Here is a 20,831-nt window from a genome sequence, read left to right as displayed (position 1 = left end):
TTATCGTTCAACCTAGAAGGTGAAAACTCATCAACACCGAACCCTCAGCTTGAACAGCACTCATTTATCAGAGAGCAGCTCTGATTCCAAACCAGAGGCCTTTTGTTCTGGGGCCCTGTGATGGTTTTATGGCTGCTAATGATGCTCAGCAAACTTCAGCTCTCTCCCCTCTTCCTGATTTCAGGTAGGGAAACCAAAGAAATCTCAGATTCAAATGTCTGGTTTACCTTGGCATTTCATTTGCCCAGCCTGAGAGGAGAACTTTGTACCCACCAAATCTAAGTGCTTTGATTTAGGAAATTTGGTTTGTGTTTGTTTGAGAACACACACAATTCGTGCTGTATGACTGCTGCACCATCCCCCCATCCATGATGGAGTGAGTATGGAATTCTGGAATTCCTCATGCTCTCATTTCATCTGCAAAGAAAATGAGGATTTCTTTGCAAAATAGCCTGAGTTTTCTGCTACTTTGGCTAAAAATAGAGAAAGCAAAACTCCAAATGTGCCTCTTACCTTGTCCTCATCTTCCTCTACCTTTCTCCCACACCAGTGTTTAATGGTGGGTTTTAAACAATTCCAGGAGAATCCACTTCTAAAAACACATTTGAGGGGTACAGCCAGACAAAAAGAAAGTTTATTGGAAACGAGGAAAGGCTCTCCCCAACAGCTTATTATCTTAACAACTGGGAACAATTTAATAGTGCTGGATGTCTAACATGGAGGAGCCCATTAGCAGTCCTCTGGTGCCTTGGCAATAAATCATTCCACAGAACTAATTAGGTGTAATTCTGCAAGTCATTTGAGCGGGGTCCTATTAAACCTGTGCTCCTTGGAGACCTGTCACAGAGCCACAGCATTCCCTGGAGCAGGGAGGCAGAGCAGTGCTGTTATCAGGGAGGCCTCCTGCCTCACAGAACCAAGTAAATCATGACAAAACGGCCTGTTGGTGAGAGTTAGGAGAGACATTTGTTAGTGCAGGGATCTGGAGAATCCAGGGCTGTTTGCCAGCACACAAAAGCAGCAGCACTGTTCAATCATCCCTGTAGGGGTTGGGGTGTGCAGGAGAGAGGAGTGCTGTGGATTGAGGAGCTGATGTAGCTCTGGAGAAGTTAGCAGAAATGCAAAGCAGTATTTCTGATTATTCAACACCTCTGTCTGTTGCTTAAGAGATGATTATTTCATTTGGGATGTGTCTGGCTAATTATTAAATATATAATTGGTTGGTGTGAAAGGGATGCAGAATATGCAGACCAAAAAAAAAGCCTGATCCACTTCATCAATTCCTGCCTTCGATGAAAGACCAGGAGTGAAAATCTCAGCAAATGTTCCTTGTAAAACCTGATGCCTCCTGGTAACTGTGTTCACTGTCACGTTTGCTCCAGGAGCAGCCACAGATTTTTCCTTTCCCATTTTCCTTGGCAGTCATTAGTCAGGCTCGTTGTGAAGTGCCTAATGAAGGGACACAAATGAGCTCTTCTGTGACAGCACAGTCATTCCAACAGCCTGGGATGTGTCCCAGCAGGCTCAGCCCTTCCCAGTGCCTGGAATCTGCCTGGCATGGAGAGGGCACAGGCACCACCAGCCCTCAGATCACACCAGCTTGGAAGTATTTGCCAGCAAAAACCCACTAAATTTACTTTTCTTGTAATTTTTTTCAGAAGCGTTTAAAAAGAAAGGCTGAAGTACCCAATTTGCTATTTCCAAAGTGAGCCACCCTAATTTTTTTTAATGGTCTGAGAATTGCATGGGAGGGGCCACAACCTGTTTGTTTTACTTTCTGAAAGGAGCAAAATTGGCTCTTACAAATCACAGTGTCACCTCTAAACCTTGTCCTGATTTATAAGGAGTCCCTCTGACAGCAAAAGGCTTCAGGAGGAATTTCACTGGTGCGGGACTTTTGTCATTATTTTCTTGCTGCTGTAGTATAACATCAGTTAGAGATTTTTCAGTTTGTGGTTGAAGCTGTGGATTGTGAGTAGGCACAGCGAGCTCTGGATCGATGAGGAAACCACCCAGGCATTGCTCAGCCTCCCAGGAAAGCAGCAGGGAATGCAGCTGAAAAGCAAAACTGGGATATTTTGCCCAAATCTCCATGAAAGAGGTGGTGAAATACTTCTACACAGATCCACCTGATGAAGAGGCTGCTGAGGAGCAGAGGAATATTCATGGCAGTATTTGGGGTTATTTGGGTTCCTTGGATCCTGAGGTTGCTCCCATCAGTGGGAGATTTCCTGTTGGCTCTTGGAGCAGTAGCAGTTCTGTAGAGTGAAGGCATTTTTAACACCACTATTTGGGCTTTCCTGATGTGTCCATGTATAGAACTTCAATAAATTCACTTGTGGCCTGGCTTATTCTCCATCACATCCCTGTCAGGCCTTGGAGCAAACACCAGTGTCACATCCAGCTGTCAGTTCTTAGGGAAAGGCAAGTTTGTGTAATGGAAATCACACTTTTCATACGTGCAAAACTATGTTGAAGCACCCATTGCTGGAAGGTAAATGTATTTTATTTTCTTATATAGTTTCCTTGCTGCAGCCAATATTAATTAATTGACTTCTTGCTTAAGCCACAAAAATCAAAACACAATGAGCAAATCAAAAAACAATTGTCTTTAACACAGGTTTTAATTGCTTGTTAAGGCATGGGGTAATACAGAGAAACTGGGTTGATTTCAAACTTCCTTATGTTTTTTTTTCAGTTGGCAAAAAAAATCCGCGAGAAGTTCAACCGTTACTTGGACGTTGTGAATCGGAACAAGCAGGTCGTGGAGGCCTCATACACTGCTCACCTCACCTCACCCCTGACTGCCATCCAGGACTGCTGCACCATCCCCCCATCCATGATGGAGTGAGTATGAAATTCTGGAATTCCTCATGAATTCAAGAAGAAAGAAAGGAAAACAAAGCTTTCTTTGCAAAATGGCCTGAGTTTTCTGCTGGTTTTGGTAAAAAGGGAGAAGGCAAAACTCCAAAGGTGCTTCTTATCTTGTCCTCATCTTCTTCTACATTTCTCCCACACCAGTGTTTAATGATGGGCTTTAAACAAGAGCTGGGAATCAGCTGGAAGCAACAAAAGGAAGAAAGTTTGTTCATAGTGTTCTGTACAAAAAGAGTCTGTCTAGATCCAAGACACTGTTTTTGCACTGCTTGCCCTGAATAACTCTCCTCAAGCTGGTCATGGGACCTTTTCCTCTCCTTTGAAGTAGCCAAAATCACGAGCTGGTCAGTCCATCACATGCTAACAGCACTGTGCTCCAGTTTAATCAGGTTGACGTGCTGCTGTTTGGTAGCAGAGGTTTAATGAAATCGAGTCCATTGCTTGGAAACTGCATTTGTTCATGTTCCATTTGGTTCGGTTTTAAGTACAGGAGTTTTGAGTAGGCTAAATCCAGGCAGTTGGTTGTCTTTAATAATTTCTGTTATGCTGCATATTTGCAGAAATTTCTTTGGGTTTTCTAGCTGTAGAAATGTGTGATAGAAGCCCTGATTTTTCCAATTAAAGAGGAGTAATTTTCTTGAAATGCTGAAGGTTTTAAACATTTACTTTCATATGGGCTTGAAAAGAACAAGAGTAACTTTTCATTTATGCAAACCTTGATTGCAGACTGTTTTTTATTATTTCTATCTCAGTCTGATTTAAACACATTTGAGAGGGAGGAAGGTAATTTGGGTCATCAGGTGACTCCAAGGACACAGGTTTGGAGTCTCTGTGCAGTTCCTGCTGGATGAGGTGCCTGTGGAAAATGCTGCCACATCCAGGCTGTTTGCAGTGTGGACAAAAGGGTCAGGAATTCTTTGAGGATAAAAACCTTGTTGCCCTCTGATCACAAAATCCATGTAGGAATGACCAGGAACACCTTCCAGGCAAGGGCTGAGGGGAAGGAGAAATGGGATTTATCACTCCCTTATCAGTGTGGCCTCATTTTTCATTAAAAAGAGAAGTCTGCTTTTAGTCTGGAGCTTCAGTGAATTCCTTTTCACTTTGTCCTCCAAAATTTCCTAGCTTGGAAGTCCTTCAGAAATATCTTTGCCTGTGGTGAGCTTGCATAAGAATCCTTCCCAGTCAGAGGTTTAGAACACAAACAGCTGGCAAAGCAGAGGGGGGAGTTTGCTGTTTGCACAGCTCCTCATTCAGGCTCTACAGTGTGATTCTCATCATTTAGTTGCTTGGCTCAATAATTAAATGGCTCCCAGACCAGTTTACCAGCTGCAGGATGTTCTGGTCCTTTGCAAGACCTGGTTGAGGCTAATCTGACCATTGGACCCAGTGCTGTCTGTAGGAAATCATCTGCAAGACAAAAAAAAATAATATAAAAATGTATTTTGTGTTTGAAACTTCCAAGTTTTAGCTCCATGCTTTGTTCATTGCCTGATTTCTCTGAATGCTTCTGCCATCATTTCAGTTTTTCTCCCCTTTCTGCCTCTCCCATCTGCTCTTCCTTTCATTTTCCTTTCCTGTGGCATTGCATTTCTGGGAGATTCCCCATTTTAGGTAAAATATCAGGAAAGAAGCTGATTCCCCTGGATATTGTGATCATATTTTGAATTCTTCCATGTTTAATTTGTGGACTAGCTGGGTCTGCACTTGCAGGAAGTTAAATTGGATGTGCTACTGCTGATATCAGCATATCCTTGGTGTTTGAAATGTTTAATGTTGGTGTTAAAGCAACAATAAATATAATTTTTGGTTAAAGTATTTATTAACTGCTGCTGCAGAAGAGGTCACGTGGAAAAAGACCCAGATTTGTCTGTGAAAATCACTTTTTCCATGAGATCCTTTGCCTCAGATTGTGCCGTGGCCATGTCTGAGTCCTCAGGGCTGTGGTTTTCGTTCTGGAGGGTTGTGAAATGTTTGTGTTACAGCTCCTGAACTCTGTGTGTTCTTCTTCTGGCTGTTTCCTCATGTGGCCTCTTCATTTGAGCAAACATTTGGGGCAAGAACAGTGTCAGAAGTGCATTATCTCCATGCTATTTTTAGGTATTTTAAAGTATTTTTATTTTTGGTGTTCTTTTTCTGGCTGTTTCCTCATGTGGCCTCTTCATTTGAGCAAACATTTGGGGCAAGAACAGTGTCAGAAGTGCATATCTACAGTGGTTTTGTAGGTATTTTTAGGTAGGTTTGAAAATTTTCCCCACAGTGTTTAAGGCCGTTTGTCCCATGGTGTTCAGCCTCTTATTGTCCAATTTATTGACATTGAGTTTGGAATGCTGCAGGAAAATTGGGAAGGATGAACTGTTCTACAGGGAAAGGATTTTTAAATGTTATTATTCTTTTTTTAAATGGATTGCTGACTTCAGTTTGTATTTGTTGTTGCCATTAAGAAAATTATCTATCAGTTTGCTTGTATTTCTTCTGAAAATCCAAGCATTGGTTTTTCATGTTGTTTGGGATAAACTGTGAGATTTCCACACCTGGTGAGTATAAATAAATGATAGAAAACAGCACAGACTGGGTTAGAAAACGAACCTGGCATTTAAATTGGTTGTTTAATGAGTAGTGAGATACGACAGGGAAAGCAATATTTATTTTATTGCCATTATGTGGTGTTGGCTCTTGCAGTGAAGAGCCCAAAAGAGTGAGTTTCCATGTGATGCCAGTCTGGATTAAAATTCCCAGCCTGACTGTGCTTTTGGTTGCTGTTTTATACCCCAAATATTCTGGTTTCACTGGTGTAAGACCAGCAGTTGTGTGTTTGTGCCCCCTCCAAGGCAGGGTTGTGCAATGGAACTGCCTTGGTTTGGAAAGTGGTGAAAAGAAATGAATTGGAATATGCAAACCCAAGTGGATGAGGCAGCACAGTTGGTGGCTATCGAGTGGTTTTGGCAAGGCCTTAATTCAACAAACATTTCCTGATAAAATTACGCTCAGCTGCTTTACCAAAGCCTCTGAATGTGCTTGGGCACAGGGAAATAACCCCAGGCCTAAACCCATGTGCAGGGGCTGCCGAGGAGCGGTGAGCAGGGCAGGGACTTGTGTTCCCCTGCTGGAATCCGAAATTCAGGGAACTCTGGGAACTTTGGACCTGTAAACCAAAGCTTAGAATTAAACCCTGGATTTGACCTGAGACCTTGGGAAAGGCTCCCAAACTGAGGTGCTAGAAGCAAGAATGTGGATTTATAGTTTAAAGCAGGGACACGTTAAGCTCAGTAAAGGAAAGTTTAGAGTTTTATAGTTTAAGATATAGAAAAAATAAAAGTAGTTACAAAGGTAACAAGGAGTTTAGGATGCAGCACTGTAGGTTTGTGTGCCATAAAATGATTGACTAAGAAAGCTTATACTGTAGCATGGGTCCAAAAGACCAAATATGTAAGGATTGGGTGAAAAGAATAAATGTCCTTGTTGGCAGTGGTTTATTGGTTAATAAACCCTTAAAAGGATTGTCACTAGAGGTCCTGTGACCTTCTGAGCCATGCAGTGAAGATGTGAGCCCAACTCACGCTTTCTTCCTATTCACAATATAAGAAAAATAAATCCCATCATCTGAAGCGACCCAGAGTCCCATCTCTAACTCATTCAAAATCCCAACATTCCCCCTTGGTTTTTGCTGATCCTTTCTCCAAAGGCAAAGGTCTCTGTTGGCATTTTCAGCTCTACCTAGCCAAGCTCTGGGAATGGCAGAGGGGCAGGCAGGGAGCAGAGCTTTCCCAGCTCTTCCCACATGGTTGGTGTGGAAATTGGTGCCTGCCCAAGCACCCGGGCTGTGTTTGTGTCCCTGGGGTCAGACTGGGCACCAGGACCAGCTCCTTTTCCCAGGCACTGGGGAAGTGGCTGCTCCAAGCAGACAAAGTTAATCTGGATAAAAAGTGCTCCAGGCTCTTAGCAAACCGATGGGAGATAAGCAAAATGGATGTCAAGTGAGGTGCATCTTCTAATCCTGGAAGAAATCCCTGCTGGAAAAACGAGCCTTTGTGTCCCTCACCAACACAGGCTGCTCAGTAAGCCATGAGGAGCAGATTTCATGCTGTCCCCAGACATTTCCTATCACGATGGAGCTGGGTGGTGATTTACCAGACAATGTTTCGATTAAAAGTGTCTTTCTCCTGAAGAGGATAAAAGCCTTTGTGTGCAAGTTGGAGTCTCGTGGTTTTCCTGCCTGAAAGCCCTCAGCAGGTATTGAGGGAATCTTGGATCTGGATTGGGCTGATGGAGCACCAAGAAGGGAGGGAAAGAATAAACAGAGTTTATTTATCAAAAGTCCTGAGTACCTGCAGTGGGAACTCCTGGGATGTGTGTCAGTTGTGGGAAGTGTCTAAATAGGGATTTAAGAAATGAGTTTTGTGAAGCAGGTTTGGAAGCATTAGGAGGTTCTACCTTTGTCTGCGTGGTCTGGCTTGGGAGTGATGACTGGAATAACTTCATTCATAGAGATGTTGCTGGCCTGGATGCCTACAGGCAGATAAAGAGGTGGTTTATAGTGAATATTTGCAGATGAAAGGAAATCAAACTCCTTCTGCTCTAAGAGTAAGTCAGATATGTGGGTAGTGGTTGAGTATTTGTCTTCTACCCACTACACAAAATGTCTTTTTCTGGAGAAGTGTGATTGATGCTCTCTTGTGGGAGACTTCCAGAAGTGGCTTTCTGTAGTTGCAGTTTGCCAGGGAAGTTGGTTGTGTTAGGGCCCATAGAGCACCTGCCAGTGCTTTGTAACACAGCGGTGGCTGCAGGAGGACCACCTTCCAGAAAATAAAATGCATTATTCAGATGCATTTGTAAGGAAATGCAACTGTTCCTGCAGCTTTTCCAACAAAAACCAGATGATGTTTTTAAAGGGACATAAAAAGTCTTCCCTGAGCTAATCTTGATCCAGTTTTAAGACCCATCACTCTGATGTGCTCCAGCGTTTCGTGTCCTCGGCTGTGGGAGAGAAAGGAAATGCAGTTGCTGTGGAATATGAGCAGGGAGAGAGTGGCAGTCCCAGGAGGCTGCCCCAGTGTCCCTCACTGCTCCTCCTTGTTGGACGTGAGTCCTGTGTGGTGCCTTTTCATCCCCCTCCTACCCTGGAGGCCACAAATGGATTTCACTGCTGGGTGTTCATGGGAAGCTGCCCCAGGTCTCCAAAATCCATCTGCTCAGGGGCACTGGTGTTCATTAATGCTCCCACTCTGGCTGCCTTGCAAGGCAGCTGGAAATCTGTTTTTGCTCTTTATTTAACTATGCTGATAAGAGCTTAGGGAATGCATTTATCCAAATTTGTGGAAGGAGCTGGAATGGAGAAATATTTGTTGGTAAAACACCCTGCTTGGCAGTGGTGCATTGCAAACATGAATGGAGCTGTTTGAATAAGGGAGTTTACAAACCTCTATTTGAAAATCATTTACTCCCTGGCTGTGATACTGCCTTCAGAAGTGGTCTGGTTTTTGCTTTTTTTTTTTTTAACAGATGGTTAAATATTTGCTATTGCAGTTCAATTTTATCACAGCTCTTTCTGTGTTTATCTTTCCTCTCTGGAGCAGTTAAGTGGGAGATAACAGGAATCCTGTTCAGTTCCTTGGGTTGCTGCAGTACTTGAAGAGCTGCACTTCCAGAGGAGGACTGGGGGGCCACAGTAAATGAAATTTAAGATGTATTTGCTGTTTTTGACAGAGTTTCAGGCTGCAGTACAGCCCAGGGGGTGCTAGGAGATGGAGGGACTCTGCACAGTCCTGGCCTTGGCAGCTTTTGTCCATAAAGTGCAGCAGGCATTTAGGAAATTTTTCTCCTGGGCTCTTGCTTTTACTTCTAATGTGGCCAAATTCCTCATGAAAAAAATGGGGTTTGGAATAGAAATTCCTGTGAAAAAATGAGGTTGGGAATAGTTTGTATTCCTGAGTTGAATCCTCCTTCCAATAGTACATTCTCTTTGCAGCTGAGAGCAACTATACTTGGATTTTTCAAGAATACTTGAAATAATGGGAACAACTTTGGTGCCTTGCCAGAAGAAATTGTGTAACTGAAGCATCAGTAGCTTTTTTTTTTTTTTTTTTGGTTGAATTTATTCATAAAAACATTGTTTTCCAGCATTCTGTTTAGATGCAGTGGGAACCCTATATTTAAGTATTTATGTAAAATATGAGTTAAAATCTTGCCTTGCAATCAAGCAAACAAGGCCTAGTTGGGAATTTCAAAGGAAACCCTGAATTTTGAGTGAACTTATGTAATTTCATTTGCATATTAATGTCAGCTTGAATTAGTAAGAATGAAGAGAAAAGGAAAAAATGACTATTAAAACAATATGAAGCCCTGAGCAGCTGCTCAAGTGCCATTTTTATCCACATCTCCCTCGTTTTTCCCTAAACTCCAAACACACAAAAGAAGTTGATTTACACTGTAAATTCAGGCCGAGCAAAATCCAATTGGAGCTCACTCGAGCTCCGTTTTGATGTCAGATTCAAAGCTCCTGCAAATTCATTTTATCTCCTCCGCTCGCCCGTCTCCCGCTCGTAAATCCTGTTGAAGGAGAATAAAAATGAGCGCGGCCTGATGGGAATTTCATGTGTGAAGTTCAAAGCAGTTTGCACATCAGAGCCAACGTCAATCAAGGCAGGATCTGGGGAGGCAGGCAGGGAGCGTGGAGCTCCGTGGGGACCAGATCAAAGTGGGAGTGGCGGCTCTGTTTGCTCCCTCGGGATGCAGCTTCCATCCCTTCTTCATTAAAGGGAATCCAGCAGGAAGAGAGGGAGAAGGGGGATGGGCTGGAGGAAGCTGTCTTGGAAGTGAATCTCAGCCTGTGTCTTTTATTGGCTTTAAATCTGTGAAAAAAAAAAAAAACACCAAAATTATAGCTTGATAATTTTGGTGTGGGGTTTTTGATGAGGATTTTGGAGGGGTTTCTAAGTGTTGTCATCTCAAATATCTTGGGTGAAATCTCAAGAGGCTTTTATTGGCCTTGTGGTTGTGCTTCTGGGAAAAGTGGGAGACGCTGGTGAAGATCAAGGGAGACACTGGTGAAAATCAAGGGACATGGTGGTAAGAATTTAGGGAGACACAGGTGAAAAGTAAAGGGAACTCAGGTTAAAATTAACGGAGACACAGGTAAGAATTTAGGGAGAAATTGTGAAAAATTAAGGGAGATACTGCTAAAAATTAAAGGAGATAGTGGTAAGGATTTAGGGAGACACTGGTAAAAATGAAGAGAGATAGTGGTGAGAATTTAGGGAGACACAGGTGAAAATTAAGGGAAACTCAGGTTAAAATTAACAGAGACACAGGTAAGAATTTAGGAAGACACTGCAAAAAATTAAGGGAGTTACTGGTAAAAATTAGGGAGGTGCTGGTGAAGATTTAGGGAGACACTGGTAAAAATTAAAAGGAGATACATGTAAGAATGTAGGAAGACACTGGTAAAAATTAGGGGAGACACTGATCAAAATTTAGAGAGACATTAATTAAGGGAAACTCAGGTTAAAATTAACAGAGACACAGGTAAGAATTTAGGAAGACACTGCAAAAAATTAAGGGAGTTACTGGTAAAAATTAGGGAGGTGCTGGTGAAGATTTAGGGAGACACTGGTAAAAATTAAAAGGAGATACATGTAAGAATGTAGGAAGACACTGGGGTAAAAATTAGGGGAGACACTGATAAAAAATTAGAGAGACATGGGTAAGAATTTAGGAAAACACTGGTAGAAATTAAGGGAAATGCTGGTAAAAATTAGGGGAGACAGGTAAAAATTGAAGGAGACATTTAAGAATTAAGGGAGGTAAAAATTAAGGAAGATACTGGTAAAAAGGGGAGACTAGCGTAAGAATTTAGGGAGACACTGGTGAAAAATAAGGGAGGCACTGGTAAAAGTTTTAGGAGACGCTGGTAAAAATTGTCTGCTCTGTGCAGAGAAAAGGTGCTGGTCAATGCTTGTCTTCAAATATCAAAATACAAATATTTTTGGTGTTTTAACTTTTTCCAAAGTGAGCGATGGGAAGGTCTGTACAGTTTGAAACTTGAGGGGAAGATGTGCAAGGTATGAACATGGTAGGAAAGGTAAAACCAGTATTTACAGCTAAGAATACAAACATCAGTTGGAAAGGCCACTTAGCAGTGCTGGGCTTTGGTTTTATTTGTGGCTTTAATGGGGAAGATGCTTAAATATATTAATAATGCATTCTGAATGAAACTTAGAAGCACATGGAAAATTCTGCAGTGTCATTAAAATGATGACAAATATTGCAATGTAGATTTGCCACAGTGCTGCCAGTTCCTGGGCCTGATTTTCAGCTGTGATGGGAGCTGCTCTCTCCTCCAGGTCCTTGTGCCATGGAACCAAAACCACTCCATTGCAAGATGCAAAAAGTCAATTTTAAGGCAAACAGCAACTGAAAGGAGATTTGAGGCAGACATCCCACCTAGCCCAGTCTGGGGCAGCCCTTGCTCAAGGCTCAGGGTCTGGTCTTTAATTTATGGGACTGAAAACAATTTTTCATCTTTTATTTATACTTTTTTCCCCATTAACTGTATTTCCTTTTTGCTGTAAGAAGGAGGGATAGGATTGGGCTGCAGGAATTTTTTTGTTTCTCCTTCAGCTCTGCTGCAGATTATTTAGGCATCCACAAATTCATCATCCTGGTGGGTAGCTAACAGTGGCTTCCTGAGAAGAGCTGAGGCCTTGGATGATTTTTGGAGCATGTTGAAGCATTTGAATGCAGTAAATGAATAATGTTGGTTGCTAACAAGGCATCCTGTTGCCATCACTAATAGATTTTGATGGGAGCTCTGGGACAATCCGTTTACATCCTGAAAAGTCATTATTTTTCACTGTGGGGTTGTTCCTCAGCCGTGTTCGGAAATATTTCTTTAGGATGGAGATGTTTAATGTGCAGTTTTTTGGGTTTGCCCCAAGATAAACACGATTTTTGTGGAACCCATCCGTTATCAATCAATCTTAGGCTGGAGATTCTTCAGCCAACAAAAAATCAACAGCAGTTTTGCTCTCTTGGAAAGAGCTGTGATATTTTGAAGTGGTTACATTTTGAGGGTGATAAGAAAAGCCACAGCCTCCATCCAAGAGCTGCATTCCTGGGAAATGTCTTTTCCTCGACAGAGAGGGCTTGGGAAGTTCTCTGGGAGGAGACTGCCAATAATGTCAACAAAGAGCTCCAGCAGAGGGGATGGGCCCGTGCAGAGCTCCAGGTTTGGCTGCTCTGGGTCTGTCAGAGCACAGGGACAGACAGGAGACCTTGGTGTCCGTCTGTCTGTCCGTTCCTCTTCCTGGCAAAGGACAGCGCAGGCGATCAAAGGGACTTGGGACAACAACGTGCAGGGTGGCTTTATGGCAAAGGAGGGCAGGGTTAGGTGGGAAATTGGGAAGGAATTCCTCCCTGGGAGGGTGGGCAGGCCCTGGCACAGGTGCCCGGAGCAGCTGTGGCGGGCCCTGGATCCCTGGCAGTGCCCAAGGCCAGGCTGGATGAGGCTGGGAGCACCTGGGGCAGTGGGAGGTGTTGGGGTGCAATGGGATGAGTTTTGAGGCTCTTTCCAACCCTTCTTTGATTCCATAATCATCTTTTCATGCATCCTTTTCTTGTTTTTCCAGATTTGGTGGGAATTTCAACACTAATCTCTCACTATTAATAGTTATTTACACCGAAACATTAAAACATTTTGTTTTCATTGTAAATGTAGGTTTAATAAATAATGTTTGATTGCTATTCCTCTTGTTGTTGTCCTTCCATATTTGATGGGAATTTCAGCTCTGTGTTACTATAAATATTTACATTGAAACATTAAAAAGCTGTGTTTTCAGTGTAAATGTATGTTCAATAAATAATGTTTGATTGCTGATCCTCTTCTTGTCCTTCCAGATTTGATGGGAATTTCAGCTCTGTGTTACTATAAATATTTACATTGAAACATTAAAAAGCTGTGTTTTCAGTGTAAATGTAGGTTCAATAAATAATGTTTGATTGCTGATCCTCTTGTTGTCCTTCCAGATTTGATGGGAATTTCAACACCAATCTCTTACTATTAATAGTTATTTACACTGAAACATTAAAAAGCTGTGTTTTCAGTGTAAATGTAGGTTCAATAAATAATGTTTGATTGCTGATCCTCTTGTTGTCCTTCCAGATTTGATGGGAATTTCAACACCAATGTGTCCAGAACCATCAGCTGCGATCGACTCTCGACCACTGTCAACAGCAGAGCCTTCAATCCTGGACGTGACTTAAATTCTGGTGAGCAGCCCAGTTCTACTTTGGGGTTTTTCTCCTTCTCTTGTAGGGTTTTTTTGCCATTAGACTCGAACATTTCCTTGGCACAGAGAATTTGCATTGATTGCCATAGCAACAAGCTTTTATTTCTCCTTGCAAGTGTCACACTGCTCTTAATTTGAGATTTCATGATTGAAAGCTGATACCTACAGTAATGCCCTTAGTCTAAGTACTTTATAAAAATGTCATGAAGATTTTATTCCAGCCTACCATGGATAATTTTGTTGTGGTTTCTGCACTTTTTATTTCTTCCTTTTTATTTTTTCTCCAAGGTTTTCTCCTTCCTTGGTCTGTCTGCTTTGGCATCAGCAGTGTCAGCTGCTGCAGGGGCCACACAGGGAAGTTTCTCTGATCTTCTTAGCTGAGTTCAGCCCATGTGAGGCTGCCTTTGCAGTGATATGCAAAAACGACCAAATATGAGGGCATCTTAAAATATTTCCTGTCTTTGTCTTGTCAGGGCATTTTCTCAGCACGTTTAAGGACTTAGAAATATGCTTAGAACCAAAATACACACGACTTATCCCTGAAAAATTCAGCTTTTGGACCTCTGCTGCAGCAAGGTTTTCTTTTTTTTTTTCTTGCATCCTAATCAGTGTGGATTAATACAGGGATTTCAGTTGGGTTTAGTTAGACTTTGCCCCAGCTGTTCCATCTGACTTTTCAACTTTTTATGGTGCTCAGTGTTACAAATTAGGGAACATTAATAGACTTTGTGAACTTCATTTTGGGGAGGTGTTGTTTGTTCATTCTTTTGGAGGAATAATGCAGACTTGGGATTTATTTTATTTTCATTTTTAGAGGTCTTTTGGAATAAAATGCTGATTTATTTTATTAACTTGACTGATGAAGTGGCAACCCTGCCTTTCTACTCTCACCATCTTGCAACAAACAGGGAAAGAACCCCAAATTTTTATAAACTCCTTTACTGTTAGCTTCTTATAGCTTTGCTTTCTGGATTCTAATGGAATATACAAATGAGCAGTCCCCATAGATTGTTTTCCATCCCGTCCATGGTATCCCACATCTTGGATGCAGGTGCTGGCCAGGCTGATTTCCTGACAAGCCATGATTTGTGTGGTGTTTTCCATCCTAAAGCCAGGCACTCTTTGTTCACTCACTGTGATTTGCAGGGCTTTGTTTTACTCATCTCTTTATTAAAAAACCAAACCCAAACGACTCATTAAAATAATGTTTAAATCACATGCAGTTGTTAATTAATCAGAATAATTTTTGAAGGCAAGTTTAGAGTCACTGTTGTAAGAGCAAAGCATACAATGAATCACTTCATGGTTTTTAATTAAATTAAATAAAAATCTTTTTCTACTGCAGAAGTTGGAGGTTAATGAAGTATTCAAGAAATATTCCTTATTTTTGAGTGATGAAAAGCAAATAAATTGCAGTTTCTTGTAAACATAATTTAAATTTCTGGTTTGAATTCTCAGAGAAATAAAGTGAGTGGGTGTTCAAGGTTCCTGCTGTCGTGGCTCAGCAGTGAGGCTCAAGTGCCTCCTCTTCCCTTGCCTCTGGCTTGAAAGATTCCTGATGAAAGGAGAACCTTCAAAACATGGCATTGGCAGGAAAGGGCAGCAGGAGAGGAGAGGGAATTGAGGGAGAGTAAGAGCAGGGATTTATTGACAGCAAACTCTCCTCTGACTGTCCTTTTACAGAATCAGCCTTGGGGGGAGGTTTTGATTAGGGAGGAAATGTCTGTAAGAGAGAAATGGGATGGAAAGAGTGGATTGAGGCAGGAAAACAGGATGGAAATGGTTAATTTGAGAAACAAAAGTTGGTACTGGGTGCACACCTAGTGAAGAGAGGTTTTTGTGTAGGTGAAGTCCAAGGAATACCCTTGGTCCTTGTGTTTAAAAGTTGTCTGGGAGATCAATCGCAGGTGGGGTTGGGTTGGAAGGACCTCACAGCCCATCCAGTGCCACCCTGCCATGGCAGGGACACCTCCCACTGTCCCTGCTGCTCCAGGCTGGCCTTGGGCACTGCCAGGGATCCAGGGGCAGCCACAGCTGGGACTGATGACAGTTCCACCTTCCCATCCCTGCTCCTCCAGCCCAGCCCCAGCACCAGGGCTCTGAGTGACCCTTGGGGACACTCAGGAGGGTCAGCAGGGCACAGCTGGGGTGGGGCTGTGTCACTGAGACACAGAAGAACACCATGCCTTTCAGAAGGCTTCTCTCTGCTTATTTTAACAGCATGCTGTCTTTTACACCTTTTATACCTTTTATGTCTTTTATACCTTTCGTACCTTTTCAGAAAGTTTATCCTTGTTCATTGGCCACAACAAATCCCCACAGTGCTCACTGGCACAGAGCAGTCTCCACCACTGTCCTCAGCCAAGGTCCAACTGCAGGCCCCTCCTTTGTCTTCTCTTCTTCTTGGTTTCCATGTGGATAATCTTGCTAGAATTCATTTCAGGGACAAACAAGACTCTTACCACTCTCTTCTGCAGCTGTCAGCCCCTTCCTCAGGGCTGGGCAGGCTGGAGCAATGTGGGACTGCAGGAACATCGGGCTCTGGGATAAACGTGTGGGCAGTCTTTGGGGCGTTTGTGCTCAGGGTGTTGTGTTGGTGGTGTCTGTAGCACTGGCTGCTGTAGCCATGGGCTGTGACCTGTGCCAGGAAATCTGTGTGTGCCCAAAGAGTTCATGGGCTGGGCAGGAATTGGCTTGGGATAGAAATGGAGTGGGAAGCAGTTTTGGTTGGAGGGATGGAGTGCTCTCAGTGCCCCGGCATCCCACCAGCTGGGGAGATGCTGTCACCTTGTAAATGGGGTTTAAAAGTACTAATTAGTGTATCTGTGTCTTAAAACTCTTAATTTTATCTTTCTGTGGGACCACTTACCTTTGAGGTTACCCTCAGGGCAGAGCCCTTGGTGTGCACAGGAGCCAATTCTCAATAAATCAATCAATATTCACATTAAACTAAAACCACTCTGAAAGAAGACAGTGATCAAATACAAAAAAAATTTCTCATATCCCATAATTTTCTTTCTTCTCTCATAAGTGTCCTCATGCAGAGCTGGGGAGGAATATCTGTTTGCACTACTTCTGCCTCACTTATTTTTATGCTTTAAAAACTGTGGGTACATCTGGGTGTTCTCCTCGTTGTCTTCCTGAATCAGTTTTTCATTTCATTCTGCACATAAAAGGCAAAATTCCCATGAGTATCCCTCCTTTTCCCACATGAGTTCTGCAGTTTAAATAATCCTGCCTATAAAAAGCTCCTGGCAAAACATAAATTCAGCTCTGCTCGACCTCGAGCTCAGCTCTGGAAATGTTAATCTTGGCCCAGAGTAAAAAGTGGGATTGGAGTGCTGAAGTTGGAGGTGTTGGAAGGGAACAGAATTTGCACCACAAAGCCACAGGAACAGAGCCTGGGAGAGCCCTCAGGGACAGCAATCCCAAATTCCACCCTGAGCACGGTGTTAAGAGGGAGCTCATGAAACTTTCAAATCTGTTTTTTCCATTATTATTGGATTTTTTTTTGGTTAAAATAAACATTAATCTTAGGGGAGGGAGAAAGAAATGGATGTGTCTCCTCAGCATTAAAAAAATATCACTTTTACCACTGTTTTTTCTTGATGTTAGGTGGCTTTTAAAATGGTTGTTCATGTCTTAGAAAGAGTTTGTTTTATCTTGGTTGGAGTTTTGCATCTGGATTACTTTTAGCCATTACTACAAAACAGATAAGGAGAAAGTCTTTATTCTCCAGATGCAGACACAGGCTTTGGGCAGTTAGATGAAGAGATCTGTCCTCACCACTCTGAATAGGCCTTTATTTATTAAATCTTCCCCAGAGCCAGTGCATTATGTTATCAGATTCCTTTGTAGGTTTTTTTGCCTTTTGAATAAACAGGGAACCAGTAAATCTTTCTCCTTCTCATCCTTCAAAGTGCTGAAATGTCTGTTCCAAGTCAGGCAGCTTTGGCAGAGTGCTCCTCCCCAGAAATATGCAGAGATGGCACCAAATTGCCCAGTAAATTTTGTCTGTTTTATTCGAGGTGTTGATCATTTAAAATCTCAGAATCGTAAAATATCTGGAGTTGGAATGTTCCTTAAATTGCTGTATTTTAAACTGATTTTTGGCTGAGTTAAAATGGCTGGGAGTTATTTGAGCAGAAGAGTTAATACCCCTCCTTCCAAATCCTTCCAGAGGAGGAATCTGGACCCATTCCTTAAAATGAAAGGGTTTTTTACTTCTTTTCCCTTCAGAGTCCTGAGGATTGAGCAGGGCTCTGTCCTGGCTCATGGCACCAGCAGAATGTTAATTGTGGCTGAGCTGCAGAGCTTTTATTCCTGGTGACAACACAGGAGCTGCAGTTGGGTTTGACTTGGAAAATCCTGGATCAGATCTGTCTGGGGACTCAGAGGATGTCTTCACTTGTGCAATAAACACATTTCTTTGTGCTGTTTCTTCACCATGAGGGTTTTTAATGGAGGGACTTGTCAGAGGAGAACTGGATATTAAACTTTCCTGGTTTTTGTGGGATGAGATCCGAGGTCGGCAGCTCAGCAAATGTAATGCTAAAGAGGAGGGCTGTAAGAAACCCTTTTATAATGAGCAATTATGTTCAGTAGTTCCTTTTTTTCCCCCTGACTGTTTGTGCTGTTCTTTGAAGATTAATTAGTTAATGATTTGGCTGTGCTTTGAAGATGTAAAGTGGTATCTAGAAGTGCTAAGTGTTATCATATCGCATTCCCTTTGAAGTTTTATAAACTCTATCACACAGGGCTTTCTTCCTAAAAGTCCTTTTTGCCTTGTGAGATATTTATAACTAGAGAGAGCCATCATTTCAGATGCTGTCATCTTAATTCTTCCCAACTTTTCCAGTCTGCAGCAGGATTTGGGGTCAGGGGAAGTGGAGGGGACAGAGGTTTTGGAGTGACCTGGCAATGCCACCTCATGGGCAGCTGGCCACTTTTATTCCCAATCTGTGTCCAGAACTAAGGGATCAGCTTTTTATTTGGATGGAATAAGCTGTCCAGGGGCTGGTTTTCCTGGGAGGAGGAGGTGGGAATAAACTACAGGCACTGAGGGCATGGAAAGTTCGGGGTGAGTGAGATTTAGGTTAGAAAAAATCATCTACTGTGTCCTGGCAAGGAGCAAGAATTGAGGAAATATCTGCAGGGCATTCTTGCAGCTTGAGTGGATGGAAAATAAGAATGTGTTTAAAGAGAAAAAGTCTGGATTTTTCAGCCGTGGCTTATCTGCAGAGAGATTGTCTGCTGTGGTCATAGGAAAATGAAAAAAAAGGGGGGAAAAGCAGAGTTAGGATAGAATTGGTGGTCCCTGGGGAGGTGTTATTGAACTAACACTCACTGGAGGAAACATGAGCACAACTGTGTGAAAAGGAAGAACAGCAGAGCTTGAGTTTCAAAACCAATTGTTTTATGGGGAAAATGAACACTTTTAAATCCACATATTCTCATGGGGAAATAAATACAGCTCATGGCCTTGCAGGAATGAGAAGTGTAATATAGCAAGGATTAAAAAAGCCAAAGCCTTTAAATTATAAACTCCCTTATTGTAATGTTGTTGGTAAAATGAGACTGGACAAGTTGTTTCATCCAGGCTTTAACTTAGTGTTCACATGTCAGCTTCGAAATTACATTTTTCGAGTTCTGTAACTCAAAACAAAAACTTCAACACCAGAAGTTCAGCCTCTTTATACAAAGCAACTTCACTCCCAGAATGATGAAATCCTGGTGGCTGGGCATAAAAAGAAGGATTTAAATGTTTTATAGTCTCATGGCCCTTCTGCCTGCAGGAGGAAGCAGCAGTTCAGAGAAAAAAAAGATTTTGGAGGGGAGTGAGGAATCTCTGGTAGTCCTTGGTCCATCAAGGCAGGGAATTGTTCTCATGAGGAGCTGCATTTTTGCACAGAGCTCTGCAGTCCCAGCCAGCATCCCAGTGGGGTTTGTAGGCACTGTGGGAAGTGTCAAATACTGTGGCAAAGAGGAGTGGGGAAAGCCCAGGACAGTGGTTTGTGCAGGGTAATTACACTGAGCTGGATGTGGAGAGAACATCCAGCCACAGCCAGTCTGGGAAACTTGAGTAAGTGCTAAAGTGTGGAGGGTGTGGAGCTCAGACTGTCCTCAGCGTGGGTATTTGGGTGTAGAGTGTCTGGCTAAGGCTTGAATGTGCCCTGCAGTCCTTTCCAACCCAAATATTGGCATATTTGATAATGAAGGAGATGAAACTGGCTTATTTTCAGTCCTGAGGGAATGCTGGAGGGAAATGCTGAGCAAAAGGTGTAGCACTGGAAATCAGAGCCCCCCCTCTGCCTTCTTTGAGTTCTGCAATCAAAGAACATGAAAGGAGAAATGGCAAAGAAATATTTTGTTTTTCTCATGCATTTTAAGCTGCTGTGATCCACTTTATTTGCTCGGTAAAAAGTAAAGATTTCAAATATCCAGATTTTATTTTCAGTCTGCTGCAAGCAGAGAGGATATTCAGCCCTGAGTGGCAAATAATCCTGTTCCTGCTCTGATGCTGAGGGGGTTTGTGCCTCCCATGCTAATGATTTCCCATTCTCTCTCTTCCTGGGAGCATTTCCCTTTTGTGTTAAAGGACTTAGAGTTAAGATCAGTGGTGTGGCAAAGTTGGTGATTCCAGGGATGAATATCAATCCTTTGTCTCTCCAGGCTGGAGGGAGAGCAGACAAGGTCTGTGGGACATTCCCACTGCACCATGAGGCAGAAATCCCAATGTCCCTGGGATCTGTTCTTCCTAATGTCCATAGGATCAGTTCCTTTCCCAATGTCCATGGGATCTGTTCCCAGTGCCAGTGGGATCTGTTCCCAGTGCCTGTGGGATCTGTTCCTTTCCCAGTGCCTATGGGATCTGTTCCTTTCCCTGGCAATATGTTGGTCATGAAGCTGTGAGCACAAAACCTGTTGAATATTTTGCAGTTATTCCACCAAAAAGAAAAGAGTTTTTTAACATGAAGGCTTTTTCCTCTTTGGAAAGGATGTTGACAAGGTATTTATTATTACATGGAGATGTAGAGGTGTATATATATTATATATAATTGCCTTAATCTCTTCCTTCCTCACTCTGGCCTTGCCTTCCAGGACCTGGGTGTACTTCAGAGATTCAGGAACTGTCATCACATACTAAACAAAATCTGTCCAGTCCAGTGTTGAGTTTCCTGAACTGTTTGCAGATCAGTGAAGTTTCACCAGTGTGTTTTCCCCATCCTAAGCAGAGCAGTTTGTGTTTCATGTTGGACCCTGGTTGTTCTTCTCCAAACTCCACCAGAGAAGCCCTGAGTAACAAACCCTCCGAGTCTGGGCAGCCTTTGTGACTCAGCTTCCTTGTCCCTTCCACCCTACAGTCCTTGCTGATAACCTGAAGTCTAACCCAGGAATCAAGTGGCAATATTTCAGCTCAGAAGAAGGGATTTTCACCGTGTTCCCAGCCCACAAGTTCCGGTGCAAAGGCAGCTACGAACACCGCAGCAGGTAGGATTTGCCTCCTTCCAATTTCCTGGGAAAAGCATTCACAGTGGATTCCTCAGGCCCTGATTTCACTCACTGCTGTCCTTGGCCAAGCTGCCAACATTCACGAGTAACTTCTAATGGAGTCCCTTGGGTTTTCTTAGGGCTGTTTTTTAAAGCACCACTTTTGACTTCTAAGGA

At 42.7% G+C, this 20,831-nt stretch overlaps 1 protein-coding gene across 1 annotated transcript in view; it reads left to right on the top strand.

Annotated features, from left to right (window-relative positions):
* Positions 1–357: 357 nt before the first annotated feature.
* Positions 358–20,831, top strand: part of CACHD1 (cache domain containing 1) — a 54,010-nt gene continuing 33,536 nt past the window's right edge. Inside the window, exons 1-3 of the mRNA XM_041421774.1 lie at positions 358–376; positions 13,037–13,143; positions 20,528–20,654. Coding sequence (XP_041277708.1) covers positions 369–376; positions 13,037–13,143; positions 20,528–20,654 — 242 coding nt within the window. The 5' untranslated portion in view covers positions 358–368. The remainder of the gene's footprint in view (positions 377–13,036; positions 13,144–20,527; positions 20,655–20,831) is intronic.

This window comes from Onychostruthus taczanowskii, unplaced genomic scaffold (assembly GCF_017590055.1).
Source record: "Onychostruthus taczanowskii isolate IOZ18803 unplaced genomic scaffold, ASM1759005v1 scaffold7, whole genome shotgun sequence".
Taxonomy (NCBI): Eukaryota; Metazoa; Chordata; class Aves; order Passeriformes; family Passeridae; genus Onychostruthus; species Onychostruthus taczanowskii.
Note: the sequence above shows the minus strand (reverse complement) of the source record. Positions and strands in the feature narration are given on the sequence as shown.